The 17,526-nt window shown below is 40.6% G+C and overlaps 1 protein-coding gene across 1 annotated transcript; it reads left to right on the top strand.

Moving 5' to 3' along the window:
- The first annotated feature begins 345 nt into the window (after window positions 1-345).
- On the top strand, window positions 346-15,892 carry TIPRL (TOR signaling pathway regulator). The gene is made up of 7 exons (XM_030583379.1): window positions 346-533; window positions 2,665-2,844; window positions 3,691-3,790; window positions 6,655-6,786; window positions 8,556-8,651; window positions 10,733-10,795; window positions 12,762-15,892. The coding sequence occupies exons 1-7, from the start codon at window positions 433-435 to the stop codon at window positions 12,909-12,911; spliced, it is 822 nt and encodes a 273-aa protein (XP_030439239.1). The 5' UTR covers window positions 346-432; the 3' UTR covers window positions 12,912-15,892.
- The last annotated feature ends 1,634 nt before the right edge of the window (window positions 15,893-17,526 follow it).

Raw genomic sequence — 17,526 nt, forward strand, 5'->3', positions numbered from 1 at the left:
CCGGGGCGGAGCTGCAAGCACCTTGGCCAGGTCACAACACCCGGAGCAGGACCCAGCCCCGCAGGACCGCCCCCGCCTCCCTGCTCTGAGGGTTGGTTGGCACCGCAGAGCCTCGCACCGCCCATAGCGCGCGCGGCTGGGGCAGGGCCCCACCCAGCAGCACAGATTCCCAGCGCGCGCCCAGGTCGCTGGGAGACGTTAGTTCCCGGCTCCCCTGGGCCTTTGTCACGTGACCCGCCCTCTCCCCGCCTCTTTTTCATCTTCCCATCTCCCTTGCTCCGTCCGCGGTGCGAGTTTTCCTGGCACGCAGCCAGGTGAGTGACCCCGGAAGCGGAAGTGCAGGGGGTGGGTTCCGGTTCCGGTGGTGCTGTTGCTGCGGAGAGGCCGGCAACCGCCTTTTCCTTCTCCTCCCGCCCCTTCCCCGGCCCCGCCATGTACCCCGTGTTCCAAAGCACCAGCCGCGACTTCGCCTTCGGGCCCTGGAGACTCAACGCCGCTCGGACCCACATCATGAAATCGGCCCAGGCCGAGAGGTGGGGTCGCGGGGCGGGGGGTCGTGGCCGGTGATTGCGTTTCTGGGCGGGAAGGGGGTTACAGACCCGGCTCGGGTTTCACCAATCGGGCCCTCCCTGGATGGGGACCAGGTCCTGCCTGTGCTCAGTCAGCGGGTCCGGTGGGGCCGGGGAGCGCCTCCGACAGGTCTGCCTTGTAAACCTGGGCTCAGGCTGTGATTTGAGCCCAAATCCCCCTGCTGCCCACACACAAGGAGAGAGCTCGCCCGTTGGTATAATTATACCACTCTCAACCAGCGGCGGTAGCAATGTTGGCGGGAGAGCGTCTCCCGAGGACATAGCGCTGTCCACACTGGCGCTTTTGTTGGTAAAACTTATGTCCGTCATCAGTTCGGATTTTTTTTTATACCTCTGACCGACAAAAGTGCTAATGTACACATAGCCTGAGTCCCCAAGCATGGGTCCTACAAACCTGGGTTTATAATGCTGCGTAGGCTTATCATTACTGAGCAAGAGCTGAGTTTCTGCGAAGGTAATCTCCTAAAGAGGCACTGCAGAAAGAATTATTATTAAAAAAGAACTCCAATAAATGTAAGTCCCAAATGGCCATCAGCTGGGATCAAGAGTTTCTTTTGCATCCCTTGTGTGATACTGTGGAACATCTTTTGGTTTGAGAGGCAGGGATGTTTTTGCTTTCCTCTTCCTAAGGCATTCAGGGCTCTTGTGGACTCCTCAACTCAGGTTTTCTTATAAATGAACCGCTCGCCTGTTCACACGTGGCGACAGTTTCTGTTTCTATAAAGCGATGGGGGAAACTGCTTCCTTCAAACCTAACATTTGGGTTTCAAACAAACTTTAAAGTAAATATAAATATTTCAGACACATCAAGAGCAGATAGAATGAGCAAGGTGCCATTTTTGCAGTCACTCTTCAAAGTAGAAGTGCATTGCATTTGTACGGTGCCCTGCACAATGGGTCTGTACCATGATGCGGTAAATTCTGAGCTTGTTTAGCAGCAGCTGTCTTTGATAGGAGTTGAGATCCACAGATATCAAACTATGGTAAATTAAATGTCAGACTTACTTCAGCTCTTTTCAGTCTCTCGCCAATACGTGACTTTCAGTTTGTGTTGCATTTATTTTTGTGTGATTCATTTGTTTGTCATAAACTTATTTCTTAAAAAGCTCTTTTATATAAGACTGTCATGTTGAAAAAATGTTTGTTTTTTTGTGAAGTCCTGAATGGACTGTTTTGTTTTATTTAAATTTTGTAGCAAAGTGTATATTAAATACAGGCAGATGAAATCATAAAGTTTGGACACTATTTATCATAGTACCTAGGAGCCCTAGTCATAAAGCTGGACCCCATTGTGCAGGGCACTGTACAAATGCAATACCCCTGTACTTTGAAAAGTTACTGCAAAAATGGCACCTGGCTCATTCTATCTGCTCCTGATCTGTCTTAACTTATGGCTGCTTGCTTTAGTGACTAAAATAACTTTTACTGCATTTTTCACCTGATAGCTCTGCTCAATGATCACAATTACAGAAGAGAGAGAGAGATGAATTCTTGTCTTTCTAATCCTTTTGTCTGCAGAGCAGATTCACCAGAGATAGTAGTAGCTTGTCAGCTTGAGTGCTTCAATGTAGACACTTACTAAGGTGACAGGAGGGGTTCTCCAGCCACTATAGTAACCTAAACTGAAAGGCAGTAGTGGTGTCAGTGGAATAATACTTCTGTTGATCTAGCTCTTTCTACACGGGGACTTAGATCAGCTTAAATACGTTGCTCAGGGGTGATGATCTAATTAGATCCAGGGCTTTGGAGCTGTGCTCTGGCTCTGCTCTAGCTCCAGGCAAAAACCTGCAGTTCCACTGCTCCAGAGCTGCTCTGCGCTCCAGGTGCTGCTCCAAAGCCCTGATTAGGCCAATCAGAAGTCGACAGCTATGGCTGGTCTACTGTAGAAAATTTGAACTTCTCCATGTTTAAGAGATCTTCTGACAGTGTTGAGGAAGAGAGGAAACTATTGGAATGTTCTGTAGTGTGAAGGGACAATGATCACTCAAATTAAACTATGCTTTTGGGCACAGTTACAAAGTCCTGCAAATGTACATTGCAACCTTATTGATTTAACTTCTTTGTTCACATGCAGATTAGCTGATGAATTGCACATGCCTTCCCTCCCAGAAATGATGTTTGGAGACAACATCCTAAGAATTCAGCATGATTATGGCTTTGGAATTGAGTTCAATGCAACAGATGCTTTAAAATGTGTAAATAACTATCAAGGTATGATTAAAGTGGCATGTGCAGAGGAATGGCAAGAGAGCAGGTGAGCACTGCAGTATTACCACAATACCAGGGTGAGCATTAATGTGATGGGGGATGGAGTGTGATATGGTGGCTAATACAGAAGACTGGCAGTCAAGGCTCGGTCACTTAAGTTTTCTGTGCTTCAGTCTCCCCATCTGTAAAAGTGGGATAGTTATACTTTCCTGCTTCTCAGGAGTATAGTGGTTTACTTAACACTTGTAAAGGACTTGAGTTTGATTCTGCTTCCATTATAGTCAACAGAAAAATTCCTGTTGTGATTTGAATGTTGCGAGATCATGCCCTTTGACATCTTAAGGTGAAAGGTGCTGTGCAAGTACAAAATGTTGCTATTGGAGGTTCCTTTTTGTAGTGCATTTAGTCTTGAAACAGAATTCTACTGTATATTTAGCAGGTTAGCAGTGATGCTGGCAGTATATGAAGCGAGGCACAGAAGAATCAAAACTGTCCAAATGCCTAAGATGAAGTGGAGTATCGGTTTAATATCAGATATATTCTGCTAGCAGAATCCTTGGGCTGAGTAGGCAAACTTAAACTGTACAACACTTGACAACATTAAACTAAAGACTTCTGTCTAAAATCATATGAACGAAGCACTTATGCTGTGAGAGTTGATGCTTGGAATGGTCTTCAAAATTACTAGATAAGCATGGATATTGTCAACGAGAAGCAGTACTATATCGATGTGGCCTAACACTAGAGTCTTTGCACAGGCAAAACACTATTTCTGGGAAGTTTTGGCTGTTTAAGGACTTCAGTGTTGAGACCAGGGTATATGTCTCTTGTATGTAGTATTGTAATGTTAAACACTTGTTAAAAGTGTGGTGTTTTGTCTTCCTTTGTTGAGGACTGAGGCTGAACACACGAAAGAAGTCGTTAAACCATATGATTGGACCTATACGACAGACTACAAAGGAACACTATTAGGAGATACTGTAAAGTTAAAAGTGAGTCTTATTTCATGAAATGCTCATTGCATCACATTGTGTATAGATTTACTGAAAAACAAAGCATGCCTTCCAAAATAAGATTGCATAATTTTGAAGAAATCTGCTTTCAAAGTATAATTGGGGTTTATTGAGTCTTCAGTATTTTTTTAAGCAAATCACAGTTCACTTTGAGTGATGTAATGTTGAGATTTTCTTTTTTACATTTCTGAATTACATATAAAAATGCCCCCAAAGTCCCTTGTATTTGGAATATACTGCTGTGTGTGGGGGTTCTTAATGCTTATTGGGTTGCCACTGAAGTCCTGAACTCCGCAGATACATGAGGACCGAAGGTCTCATGTAATTCTGTAGTACCCTAAGCATGCAGCGTGCCGGTTGGCTGTGATGTTGTACCCCAGATTTGGCTGTTAATCAGTGGTGCTGTGTTTACATACAGTAATAACTGTGTTCATACCTCATTTGTGACAACCTCTCCCCAGTCATAACTAGCCATTTTAAAGTAGCCCTGAAATATCCAGTGCATCTGCTTGATGTTAACAATTTAAAAAAAAAAATCCCTCAACCCCCTACCTCTACTAGGCAGATGAATTCTAGTTAATCCCCTAGCATTACTATAGTTATTTAAAAACCCTCAAACTCTTAGGTCCCTTTGAAATGAATTGTGCTATATAAATATAAAACTTCTCTTGTTGGCCAAATGGCACTTGGCTGATACCTTTTCAGAGAGGGTAAGAATGATAGCTTTGAGTGTGTTCCTAGAATGAGAGGACCTGGGAAGTGAGAAGGATGCCCAAGTTTTCTGTGCCGTTAAGAAGGAGAAGCATTTTTTATTATCTGTCTATAAAAGATATTGGTGTTCCATATAAATTATGGAAGCTAACAATATTTATAACCAAAATACTATTCAGAAATATTGATTAATACATGTCCCACTATTTGGCCTGGCTATGATTGTGAATGCCAACCTCAGGGCAGACTGACAAAAACAGACCACCATTTTGGGATGTGTGTCATGTTTTATAAATAGATTTCACCAAGCCAGTGACAAGTATGAACTCCTAGATAACTATACCAGTCTTACAATGGAGTCACAGACAGTCCTCTTGGACTCTTCAGTCTATCTTGCCATCCAGTTAAGCTGGACTTAGTGATACATGGTCATTTACACCAAAAATCACAAAATATTCAGTTTGCTTCCAGTCCCAAGAGGCCAGTCATTTACCACAGATCAATTGGTGCCCTAGATCTTACACCAAAGACTAGGCGTGTAGCCAATCCTGTAAAAACTATCTAAAGGTTTAAAAAAAATGAGTTAGTTACAGGTTAAAGCAAGGAAACATACACGCATAAATAAGTTGCAATAAAAATCCCAAGAGTGACAGAGTTGTGATCTGTCAATTCAAAACAGGGCTTTGGAGCGGAGCACGGATCTGGAGCGCGGAGCAGCTCCAGAACAGTGGAGCTGCAGGTTTTTACCTGGAGCTGGAGCGGAGCCGGAGCACAGCTCCAAAGCCCTGGTTCAAAATGTGTTTCAGGGCAGATCTAGAGGTAACCCCTGGTGATCTCTGGCTTCAGTTTAGTGTCCCTGACCCTGTGAGAGTTCAAACAGCAAAGAGATAGAAAGTTTTCATGTGTCTTTGGGCTTGTCTTCATGTATAGTGCTACAGTGACGCAGCTGCAGCGCGTTAGTGAAGATGCTACTGCATTGACAGGAGAGCTTTGCCTATTGGCATAGTTACTTCCTGAGAGACAGTAGCTGTGTCAGTGGGTCGGTATCACTGCATTGCTCAGGGGTTTTTATTGCTAAAGTTATACCATTATAGGTCTGTAGTGTCTACCTGGCCTTTATTTTATTTTATTTCCTTCGTCTGGCCTGCAAGTTCATTGAATGACCTTCCTTGCATATGGCATTTCCAAGATGTGAGAGGGCCATTCACCAATCCTTTGTATTGCAATGTTCCTTGATGGCCCATCTGATTTTGATGGTTCTTCTGGACACACTGGAGGGATCACTCTTCCCATCTGAGTTCACAAGATTAGAGCAAACATTTTCAAAGTTATAAAGCAAAACTTACATACTTCCTGATAGCATGGAATGCAGACATTACAAATATGATGAATTCATGCAGCAACTTACAAACAATCTATAGAATCTAAACACTAAATACATTCTTATAAGACTCATACCTATTTTAAGCAACACTAACACATAAATGAGCTGGTCTTGTCTCCAGCTATGAGTTTTAGTTCTTCGCTAATGCCTGCAGTCTTGGCAAGAGCTGGCAGCTGGTGGCCAGCATCACAAATACACTCAGTACTTCCCTGACTTTGAAATCTAGAACTCCAGTCAAAACTGTTTGCAGATACTTTTTTTTTTTCAAGTGAAATTTAGCAAGACCCATGCTCAGCCAGCCCCAATCTGCAAGATGACAGCTCATGAGAAATCCTAAACTTTGGGTTTCTTGTCTTGTTTGTCCATGTTTCCTCTTGCAATATTTAGCTTTTAGCAATTTTTTTCTATGAGAAGCTCAGAGACCTTTGGCTGAGCAACACAGAAGTAAAGCTGTATTAAACCAGGGAGTTGAAGAGTACAAGGTTTTCAGCAGAAGACATAGTCTGCAGATATCTTATGCCAAATTATGCTAGCGAGATGAGGTGGGTGAGAATATCTTTTGTTTGAACAACTTCTGTTGGTGAGAAGAGCTCTGTGTAAGCTTGAAAGCTTGTCTCTCTCACCAAGAGAAATTGGTCCAGTAAAAGTAGTTACCTCACCCACCTTGTCTCACTAATATCCTGGAACTGACACTGCTACAACAACACTGCCAAATTTTGCTAACTGTTCTTAAACTTAATTTTCCTAGGTTGTTCCTACAACTGATCACATCGATACAGAGAAATTGAAAGCCCGGGAACAGATTATGTTTTTTGAAGAAGTTCTGCTGTTTGAAGATGAGCTTCATGATCATGGCGTTTCAAGCCTGAGTGTAAAAATAGTGAGTTTAATCACTTCCTATGTACATCATCTCCCCCTGCGCCCCCCCCCCCAATCATCTCTAAGTTGAAGTTAAGGTAAAGTAAAAAGCAGACTTAATGTGTTGTTATAGGTTTGGTTAAAACTCATTAAATTGAATTGAGCAGCAGGCCTTCTTTCAGGTTAAATGTAAGACAATTGTGGCCTCCAAGACAAAGGCACCCCCAAGGTCACACAGGAATTCTAACGATGTTGGTGGAGGGGGTTTTTTTTTAAACTGAGTACTGTTTTTGGAGTAAGAGAGGAGTGCTTTGTGGATGCGGGGAGAGGGCGAGACACACACGCAGAAGCAGAGAGAGAGTGGTGAGCAGACATAGCCTGGAACCACATTAGTGTGGCTCTGCGACATGCTGAGAGGAGAGGTTTTGGGTCAGAGTACTGGCTGAAAGTTTGGTTTTGTGAGCAAAGAAGCCGTCTCCTTTCTTGTTTCTGTGGATTTTTTTGTTTTGTTTTTTGTTCCTCCTGCATTTGAAGAAACAGGACTTTGTACATTCTTTGTAAATAAACAAAAATACCAGACTCCATCATGAGTGTTTTCTCCCAACGGGAACAACCCACAGGTCCCTGAACTTTCACAAGCTGTTTGGGTCCAGAGTGGTAATAGTGCAATAAATTAATTTAAAAATTCCTTCAGTGTAAATAATCAAGGTGGTTTTAGTATTACAGGTAAGGAACATTTCTAAAGGGGATTTACCTTGACTCTGTCCCTCTGTAATAACAGCTTGCTTCTGCAGTTTCTCACCTGCTTCACAAGGGGAGTTGAGGATTAATTGGCTGAAATTTGTAAAGCACTTTGTGAATGCTGTAGAAGCGTGTATCGATTACTATCAACATCCTAGTGTTCATTCTTTTGTTACAAAATCCTGGGAGCCCCTTAAATGAATAGAACAGGATCTGTCCCCACTGCTGGTTTCAAGGGGTGTGTCTACACTGCAGTTGGTGGTGTGCTGGCTAGCCCAGGTAGAGAGAGAGACACACTTGCCCACTAAAAACAATAGAATGGCAATGGCAGCATGAGCAGTAGCTTGGGCTAGCCACCAGAGCACGTACTCAGAGGGCTGGGTGTGACTGTACTTGTGTGGCTGGCTCAAACTGCTGTCCATATCACTGCAGCCACACTGCTATTTTTAGCATGCTAATATAAACCGAGCTAGTGCATGTCTCTCTACTGCTGGGAAGCACGCTCACAACTGCAATGTTGAATTACCGTTGGGAGTGAGGCCTGTCTTAGGTGATGGCCAGGATCAGAATATTGAGGAGTTATGTCTGTTTAGGAGACATTTAATGCCCCAACTGGCCAATATATTTAAAATATAAGGTCTTTTTGTATTTCTTTCTGAAAACATAATCTTGTAGAAGAAAAGGATATTGGTATCAGAGGTTACAAGGAACAGTCTTTCCCCATGTTGCTGCACTGGGCAGGGCAGGATCATTATAAATGTTATGTAACAATCTGAGTGATGTTTGTTATGTACATTGGTATTTTCTCAAATCTTTTGAGGCAGCTATAGCAAATCATTAGGCACAGACCTTAACTGCACCATTTAAAAATCACTGGGTCCTATTCAGTTGTGCAGCTCCAGTGGAACTTATACTTTTCACAAGACCATGGCTTGGAACAGTCTGAGTGCTCCTAGCACTAGTGGTTCTGAATTTCTGGGCTAAATAGCTGCATATTTTACAGTAAAATGTCATAATGTGTTCAGTTAAACATCTGGTTTTTTTTTACAGAGAGTAATGCCTTCCAGCTTCTTTGTGTTGTTGAGGTTTTTCTTGCGAGTTGATGGTGTACTTATCAGGATGAATGATACAAGACTTTACCATGAGGTAAATATCCCTGAGGTCTGTTTTCATGTTTCATGTTCCACGTGGCAGAATATGGCCTGTACAGTGTTACTGTCATTGTATGCAGTGATGTTGTAGTGGTGTCCATCCCAGGACATTAGAGAAATCAAGTGGGTGAGGTAATATCTTTTATTGGACCAGTTTATCTTGGTGAGAGGCAAGCTTTTGAGCTTACACAGAGCTCTTCTGCAGGACTGAGAAACTAACTCAGAGTGGCACAGCTAAAATGAGTAAGTTTCCCAGACTTGCAGAAGAGCTCTGTGTGAGCTTAAATGCTTCTCTCTCACCAACAGAAGTTGATATGATGAAAGATATCACCTCACCTACCTTGTCTCTCTAGTGTTACCTTCTGTCGGAAGAATTGCAGAAGTCATAGCAATGCTGCCTGATGTTGGGTTAGGGAAAGTAGAGGCTAGCTGAACTGAATTTCAAATTTATTATTTTATGCATGTTTATTATGGTAATGCCCAAGGACCCACTAGGAGTGGAGCCCCATTGTGCTAGGCACGGTACAAATACAGTAGCAGACAGTCCTTGACCTGAAGAGCTTACAGTCTAAACAGACAAGACAGACAAAGGGTAAGGGAAGGAAGTAGAACATACAAAGTGAATAATATGATTTTGTTCTCTATGCTAATTGCTCCTAACTTCCAGGCATCTCCTGGTGACTTGTTGTGGCTCACAGCAGCATTTACTTATCTCATTTGTTTGTGTATCTTACATACTTTTCCAGTTTTTGAGGAGGGACTAAATTTTAGTGACTTGCATATAGAACTGAGTCAGAATTCCCAGTTCTCTGTCTGACTCATGCTGTGATTTTGGGGAAGTTGGTTTTTTTCTGCTTTAGTTTTCCATCTCTAAAATGTGGATAACTTATCGAATAAATGATATTGAATCTTTATTACTGTCTATAAAGCACTGTGAGGTGCTTGGATAGTATGTGCTTTAGAGGTCTCTTTTTCCTTTACTACTTCGTTAAACCAGGTCGAAAGCTATATGACTACCGGGACTGGCTAGCTCATGGATTCTCAAACTGGGGATCAGGACCCCTCAGGGGGTCGTGAGGTTATTACATGGGGGGTCACGAGTTGTCAGCCTCCACCCCAAACCCCACTTTGCCTCCAGCATTTATAACGGTGTTAAATATAAAAAGTGTTTTTAATGTATAAGGGGGGTCACACTCAGAGGCTTGCTATGTGAAAGGGGTCGCCAGTACAAAAGTTTGAGAACCACTGGGCTAACTGTTGCTGCAAAGGTACTGGTTATATGTGTACTGCTCAGTACAAGACATAATTCAGCATTATTTTGTGCAGCCATTTGAGTCACATGCACATAGTGACTGGGCAGGCAGATCATTTTGGAATAAAAGACAGCCTGCTGTGGAAGTCAAAATCCACTGTACTGTAGCTGCAAATTGAGATATTGCCTTGAAGTCTGAATTTTCTGCTTCTCAAGCCATACAGCTCCTCAGACCTGTAACCATGCATTTGGAGGAGAAGGAAACTTGCGATGGTGAGGCACCTGAGGCATCTAAATTTGACCCCTTCCTCAGTATTTAAAAGTAGGCTGCCATATTCTGCTGCTTCTTCCCTGTCTCTGTTGTTGAAAAATATCCTGTTGCCTTGTTGCTCTATGGCTGACTTCTGGAGAGTGCAATGTTTGTGATGCTGTTGCCAGACCAAGGTGCTCAAAACTCCTAAGATTGCACTTGACCCGCAGCATCCCATGAAACGAGATCAGGGCACTTCTGGGATGAACAGGAGGTATTGTTTGTTCCTCTCTTCAGTGCCATTGATGATGCCAATAATTGGGCTTCAACTGAGCAGAGATTAACAGATATATTAAATCATAGTTCTTGTTTTGCAGATAAATGACTGCTGGGAGATAGATTGAAATGGCTAAATTTCATTTTTTTTCCCCACAGTAAACTTAAATCCTAGTCTCTACACTGAAAAATCTTTAGCCAACAAAATCCAGATGTATTCAAATTCAGTTTATTTACAAGGTTCAGTTCATGGAATAGTAGAGAATATATTTTTTGTAACTGTTTTCTCTCTTATTAGGCTGACAAGCCCTACATGTTACGGGAATACACATCTAAAGAAAGCAAAATTTCAGGCTTAATGGTAATGCATTTTAAACATGTTTTCCATGTATACTAGCTTCAGTGTCTTATGTCTAGTATAGAAAATACCATATCCGGTCAGAGCTCTGCTTGTTTAACCTGGACCTGAAGAGAGGCAATACTCCTCCTGACTATTGTGCAATGCGATTTGGAGGAAGATTGATTCTTGGCCCTTGTCGATAATCAGTGCATAAGGTGACACGTGGTACTAGATTACTCTTCATCTTTGTTTGAATAGTTATAAATATTAGGTTATTAATAGGATTATTCATGCACAATTTAAGACCCCTTGATCTCATGTGGCAATTAATTCTGCTGGCTAGTGGTTGCCTACCCTGCTAGCAATATTTGAGGTCTATTTACTAGCATAGACTGATGCAGACTGGCTGATGCAACTACTATAATTGGCCTTTAAAACTGAAAGGCCTATGGTCTTATGCTACTAAAGTGCATTTGTACAGTAGTATAAGCGTTCAGAGAGAGCTGCAAGACTGAGCTCTTAGAGGCAGGAACTAAGAGTTGGGACTACTGAGTTCTATTCTTGACTCCACCACTGACTCATTGTGGGACCTGGGACAAATCACTTAATGTGTCTCTGCCTCATTTTCCCCATCTGTAAAATGAGGCTAATGCCGCACTAATTTCTGGGGGGATTTCTGGGGCTTTGTTTGTAAAACATTGGATATCCTTAAAAGTAGGGGATTATGCTATAAGAATGACCCTTTTTATTCAGCATACAGTATATGATCCCTGCATATCTGAATTAAATCTGTTTTAATGACAGAATCTTAGTTTGGATTGTAGAGTCCACATAGCTAGCGGACTGAGCTGGATACTGTTCTGCCACATGCTTCAAAATGATCATCTAAGCTACAGAATCTTTATTGCTGGTCATGATAAAGGGACAGAGCACAAATGGATTTCTCTCATTGAGTTTGCAAAGTTATACCTGTTCGGAAAAAATCGGCTTTTGACTTGTAAATTGGGAACATCAGATCTAAAATGCATTCAGAGATAGTATGAACCCCAGCATGTTACATTAAGAGCCAGTTTCAAAATTCAACAGCACTGTGCTTTGATAAAAGCCTGAACAGGTTGCAATGTGGGCTGCATTCTAGCAACTTTTGAGTAATCTTCCCGGTTGTAAGTTACTTTATAAGGCTTGAAGTCAGTGTTCTCAGAATAACTCTTCAAATGTCTGTAAGTAACGAGGCAGTGTAGTCTCTGGAAGCACCTATTGAGAAGAGAGAGTTTGTAAAATGCCCCTTTCGTTGAATTATCTGGTTTTAATTTAAGATGCTTGAATGCAACACTTCTTAACACTTAGAATTAATGCATTTCTACTCTGAAAATGCAGGGGTTTTTGGTAGTTCCGTTTACTGAACAGATAGAATTCTGAATACACACAGGGAATCAATCTGCTGACTTCAGTGTCTAAAACTTTTACTTGTAGCTGTATTGGGCTCTTCAGAGCTAAGAGGAAGTGCATTGACATCAACAGAATTGTTGATGTGCTAGTCTGTTACACCTGAGCTATTCTATTGAAGATGTTGGAGTCATTGGGAGACATTAAACATAGGACTCCACAGTACCATTTTCAGCCACTTTTTGGAGCACAAATTCAATTTAAAAATACAATCAGTTTAAAAAAGTGAAATGTAGTTTTGAGTACCCCGCACTTGCCCCTGACTGTCCCTGCCAATTTTTGTGGTCTTAGTTATATTTTTCTGTTAAATGTTTTTGTTCTGAAAGACTCACAGGGAGAAGGAAAACTGAGTGTACACAACATGCAGTTAAATGCATAAAGTACATTGAATGAATAGCTGTCTGATCTTGTGTGTTTTAACTGTAGTCAGTGAGTATTTCGTACAGATGGGAGTTTAAGTTGACTGGTTCCCTGTAAACGTTGCTTTGAAAATCTTCCTTTGTCTCTTGATTTATTTCTAACTAAAATATTTGCTCCGTAGCATGTTCCACCCTCCCTGTTCACGGAGCCTAATGAGATCGCTCAGTATTTACCTGTAAAGGAGACTGTTTGTGAGAAGCTAGAATTCCCAGAGAAGTTGGATCCTGAACCTACAGCCTCATCAGAAAGCACATGCATGGAATCTAAATAAATGTGACTTTATATGGACTTGAAATGGGCCCTCTTCTGAAGATCATATGATCACTTGACCATTACCACTGGGGTAGTTTCACTATTTATGGGCTAAAGATCATTTGTTTGGCTAATTTTTCTGTAGCCTTGAGGGGGCAAAAAGCTCATTTCAGAAAGATTTCACTAATGTATATATTGTCCTTTTTTTAATTATTATTATTTCAAACCTGTGTTTGGAATTAATGATAGACTGGTAACAAACAGGAGAATTGCCTTGGAGAATAAATCTCTCCCATGAATAGCTGTTTTTGTTCTGTTTTGAGCATTTGGCAGCTATATTGCCTAAACCGTCAACCCACTAGCACCCTGGATCAAGAATTTTGGCTCTTGGTACCTAGAAGCTAGTGTAATCCACAAAACTGAGCAGTTCTTAACAACTCTATGTAGAATTCTTCTACAATAAAAGGTTTTGTTCCCTGTAATGTATATGATGATTGACCTTCTGTTGTACATTAGAAATTTTGCTTGGCTCCCTTTGGTATAAGCTAATATACAAGTTAGGTAATTTCTCTGAATTTTAATTCCAGACATTTTATTGGAGGATATTTATTATTCCCTCATGAATAGCTTTAAAAAGCATTACAATTTCAGACACATTATAAGGATATCACCTTGTTTGGGAGCCATTAACTCAGAGCAGGGAAATGGCTTGAAGTTAACAGAGGCCCACACAATGGTAAGTTTGTTATCAAGTACCAATTCACCTGATATCTAGTGGGGCTGGACTGTCTGACAACACTAATCTGGCTCATACTTGGATTAGGTGTGCTGCTAATGTAGTATCTAGTCATTAAAATGCATTGTACTGCATTCACTTCCCAGCTAGCACCCCATTTCGTTGGTTGTGGCCTGACAATCAAACTGCTAAGTCCCAGGTATTTCAATTCCTAAAGGGTTGAGGTATTGGTTTTTTGAGACTGAAGTTTCCCTAGCTTTAAAGGGACACTGTCAAATATGCTAGGCCTGAAATTTAGGTTTTATTTCTTAAATCCTACAAATCCTAATACATTAAAAGTGTATTAGTGTGTATATTCATGCTTCTGTTCCAACACAATTTACACCTTTGTGGATTTAAACATTTACTCTATGTAGTCATGAAACCTAAACACATCAATGTGATTATAGCATGAGAACCAAGAACCTAAAGTGACAAATCTGGTTTCGTGCCCATATTGAATGAAGTGCAAGAATTAAGTGCAGGTGATAACACTTTTTTGTCAAACTGACTTAATATTCCATGATGGTGGCAATAGTTCAGATGAGGGAAGAAAACTTTTAATCTTATTAAGAAATGTATATATTCTAATTCTTCTCCGCATCAAAATATGCAATTTAGAGTTGATGGATAGTGATAAAGTGTTTTACAAAAAATTACGAAAACTATTGAGACTTGAAAGAATGAAAGCTGTTTTGGTTTAAGATGACACTGAATTTTAGAGAGAGCTTCTGCCATGATAGTGATGGCAGGTGTCTTTCTGAAGACTGGCTTCACTAGTGCAGTGAGGCAGTATGGTCTAATGGAGTGGGTATGGGGCTGAAAGACAGGAACTCCTAAGCAGTAGTCCTGCCTCTGCCACAGATTCACTGTATAACTATGGGTAAGCCACCTAACCTTTCTGTGCCTCTGTTTCCCATCTATAACATGGGGGTAATACATTCCTACCTCACTGGATTTGTGAGGATTCATTTGTAAAGTATTATATCAGTGCAAAGTATTCCTGAATCACCTGCAGCCTTACGTTTGGAAAAGACTAGCATGCAACACAAACATATTAAATGGTTTACTATCAGTTTGATTCAACTAGAGAAGGGGGCTGAGTTTAAAATATAACTAACTACTCAAAGAGCTAGCTAATTTCCAGGTAGATGTTACCCAGAGACATCTAGAGGGTGGGATGACTGAATATGTGACCACCGAGAGGCAGGTAAACCCTCATGCAAAAATGCCAATTTATTCTTTCTCCAGCACCAGGCCCCAGCTACCTCCAAGCTGCTTCTCCCCGCACTTGGTTCCTAGTCAAGCCCCCCATATCTAGATAGAGTGAATCTGGCAGGGAAGGAATTTGACATGGAAGCAGGCACAGTAAATTAATTTGGGGAAACACATTCAGGTCTCATTCAGTGAGGGGGAAAAAGAAAGCAAAAGATGGGAACCACAGCAAGCAAAGAGGGAGGGCCATTGTGCGGGTAAGTAAATCTTACTGCATCCTTTTATTTAAGGCGTATACCATTTTAGATGCCTCTTAAGAGGCTTAAAAAAATCAGACATTTTGGTGTTGTGGTTAGGAGTGATGGAGAGGAGAGTTGGGATGCTGATAACATTGGAAACATACCTGTGTCCTGGCTCAAAATACTATGATTCAGGTTTGGTCAGTGATTATGTTCAGCTCCATCACACTGAGGCAGGATGGAGGAGAAAAATCCACATAGTCCATGTCTAGTATTGAGAAGGGGCGTATTGCATGTTTAGCATATATTGTGTGTTATAGCCCTTCCATTACTGCTTCTAGTGTTTTTGTGATTTGTTTAAAACAGAGCTGTGGAGTTCGCACTTATCTCTGAATATGTACACATCTGAGATCCATCTTTTTTGACTACCATGCATTTAAATGGAACGTGCACCTTGGAGAAATCACAGGATCCTATTAGAAAGTTATACTTCCCTGCAAAATAAAATGCTGTATGGGGTGTTTTTTCTTGTCACTCTAAATGTTATGTTGTGTAAATACACAAAAGGCTGTGAAATCGGTGTATTGGATACTGCTCAGATACAAGCTTCCCAGAGGAAAGAAGCCAGTGCCAGTCTTATGTGATGTGCACAGGTTGTATGCCTCAGAGGGATGGAGGAAGTGCTTCTCTGGCAATTTTGTGGTCAGTTTAATATGTGATGGTCTATATTTGTAGTTGTCTATCACTAAATAAAATGTATGCAACATTTTATAGTTCTGTCTAAGTCTGAGTTTTATTAGAAAAATAAATGTAAAAAGAATAACCATATATTTGGATAATGTATATTAGACCTTTTTTCAGATACTTGTATTTCATGATACACCACTTTAGATATGAAAACAAATAGGGGAGCAATTTCCAAAGTGCTGCTATGTAGGGAGGGGAACCCAAAGGCCTAGTTGGAGGGGCAAGAAAGATGTATAAACTAAGATAGCTAGACCTCTAACAGCCCATGGCGGGTTGAAGGCAGGATGTAATTGGTTTAATTTTTCTAAAGCAAGTGCATGGGCTCAGGTTTCAAAAGTTTGGGAAGTACTGTATTAGAGCATAACTTTCAGAGGTGATGAACACTCCTGGCTTCCTTAGAAATCAGTCTGAGCTGGAATTCTTAGCACATCTGACTCTTTCCACTCTCCAAGAACTGATGCAAATTGTGTATACGTGTTGAAATTTAAAACTCATTTTAGTGCTAAATGTTCAGGGATAACGCTGAAACTAAAGCAGTCTAAAGAATCACAGTACTGCATCTCTCAGTGAATCTTGAAAAAATTAGGGCTGTCAAACAGTTAAAGAAATTAATTGTGAGATTTAAAAAAATGTAATTAATTGCAGTGTTAAACAATAGTAGAATATCATTTATTTAAATGTGGATGTTTTTCTACATTTTCAAATATATTGACTTCAATTACAACAATGCAAAGTGCACAGTGCTCACTTTATTACAAATATTTGTAGCGTAAAACATAAAAGAAATAGTATTTTTCGATTAATCTCATAGAAATACTGTAGTGCAATCTCTTTATGGTGAAAGTGCAATTTACAAATGTAGATTTTTTTTTTACATAACTGCACTTGAAAACAAAATAATGTAAATCTTTAAAGCCTACAAGTCCACTCTGTCCTCTTCCTTGTTCAGCCAATTGCTAGGACAAACAAGTTTGTTTACATCTATGGGAGATAATGCTGCCCGATTATTTACAGTGTCACCTGAAAGTGAGAACAGGCATGTTCAGAATATCTAGCACGTAAATACCTTGCAATGCTGGCCACAAAAGTTCCATACAAACATCTGTTCTCGCTTTCAGGTGAAATAAATAAGAAGTGGGCAGCATTATCGCCCATAAATGTAAACAAACTTGTGTGTCTTAGCGATTGGCTCAACAAAAAGTAGAACTGAGTGGGCTTATTGGCTCTAAAGTTTTACTTTGTTTTGGAGTGCAGTTAGATTACCAAAAATCTACATTTGTAAGTTGCAGTTTCAGAATAAAGAGATTGCACTGAAGTATTTGTATGAGGTGAATAGACAAATACAGTTTTTCATTTTTGCAAATATTTCTAATCACAAATAATATAAAGTGAGCACTGTACACTTTGTATTGTGTTGTAACTGAAATCAATACATTTGAAAATGTAAAAATATCCAAAAATATTTATAATAAATTTAAACTGGTATTCTATTATTGTTTAACAGTGTGATTAAAACTGCAATTGTGATTAATTTTTTTAATTGAGTTAATTTGTTTTGCATTAATCGCCTGAGTTACCTACTGCAATTAGTTAATAACTCTTAAAAAAAAAAAATCCAAACAAAACACTGCCTGTCTACTGCTGGCTTCATGTCTGAA

The sequence above is a fragment of the Gopherus evgoodei genome, chromosome 1 (genome assembly GCF_007399415.2).
Source record: "Gopherus evgoodei ecotype Sinaloan lineage chromosome 1, rGopEvg1_v1.p, whole genome shotgun sequence".
Taxonomy (NCBI): Eukaryota; Metazoa; Chordata; order Testudines; family Testudinidae; genus Gopherus; species Gopherus evgoodei.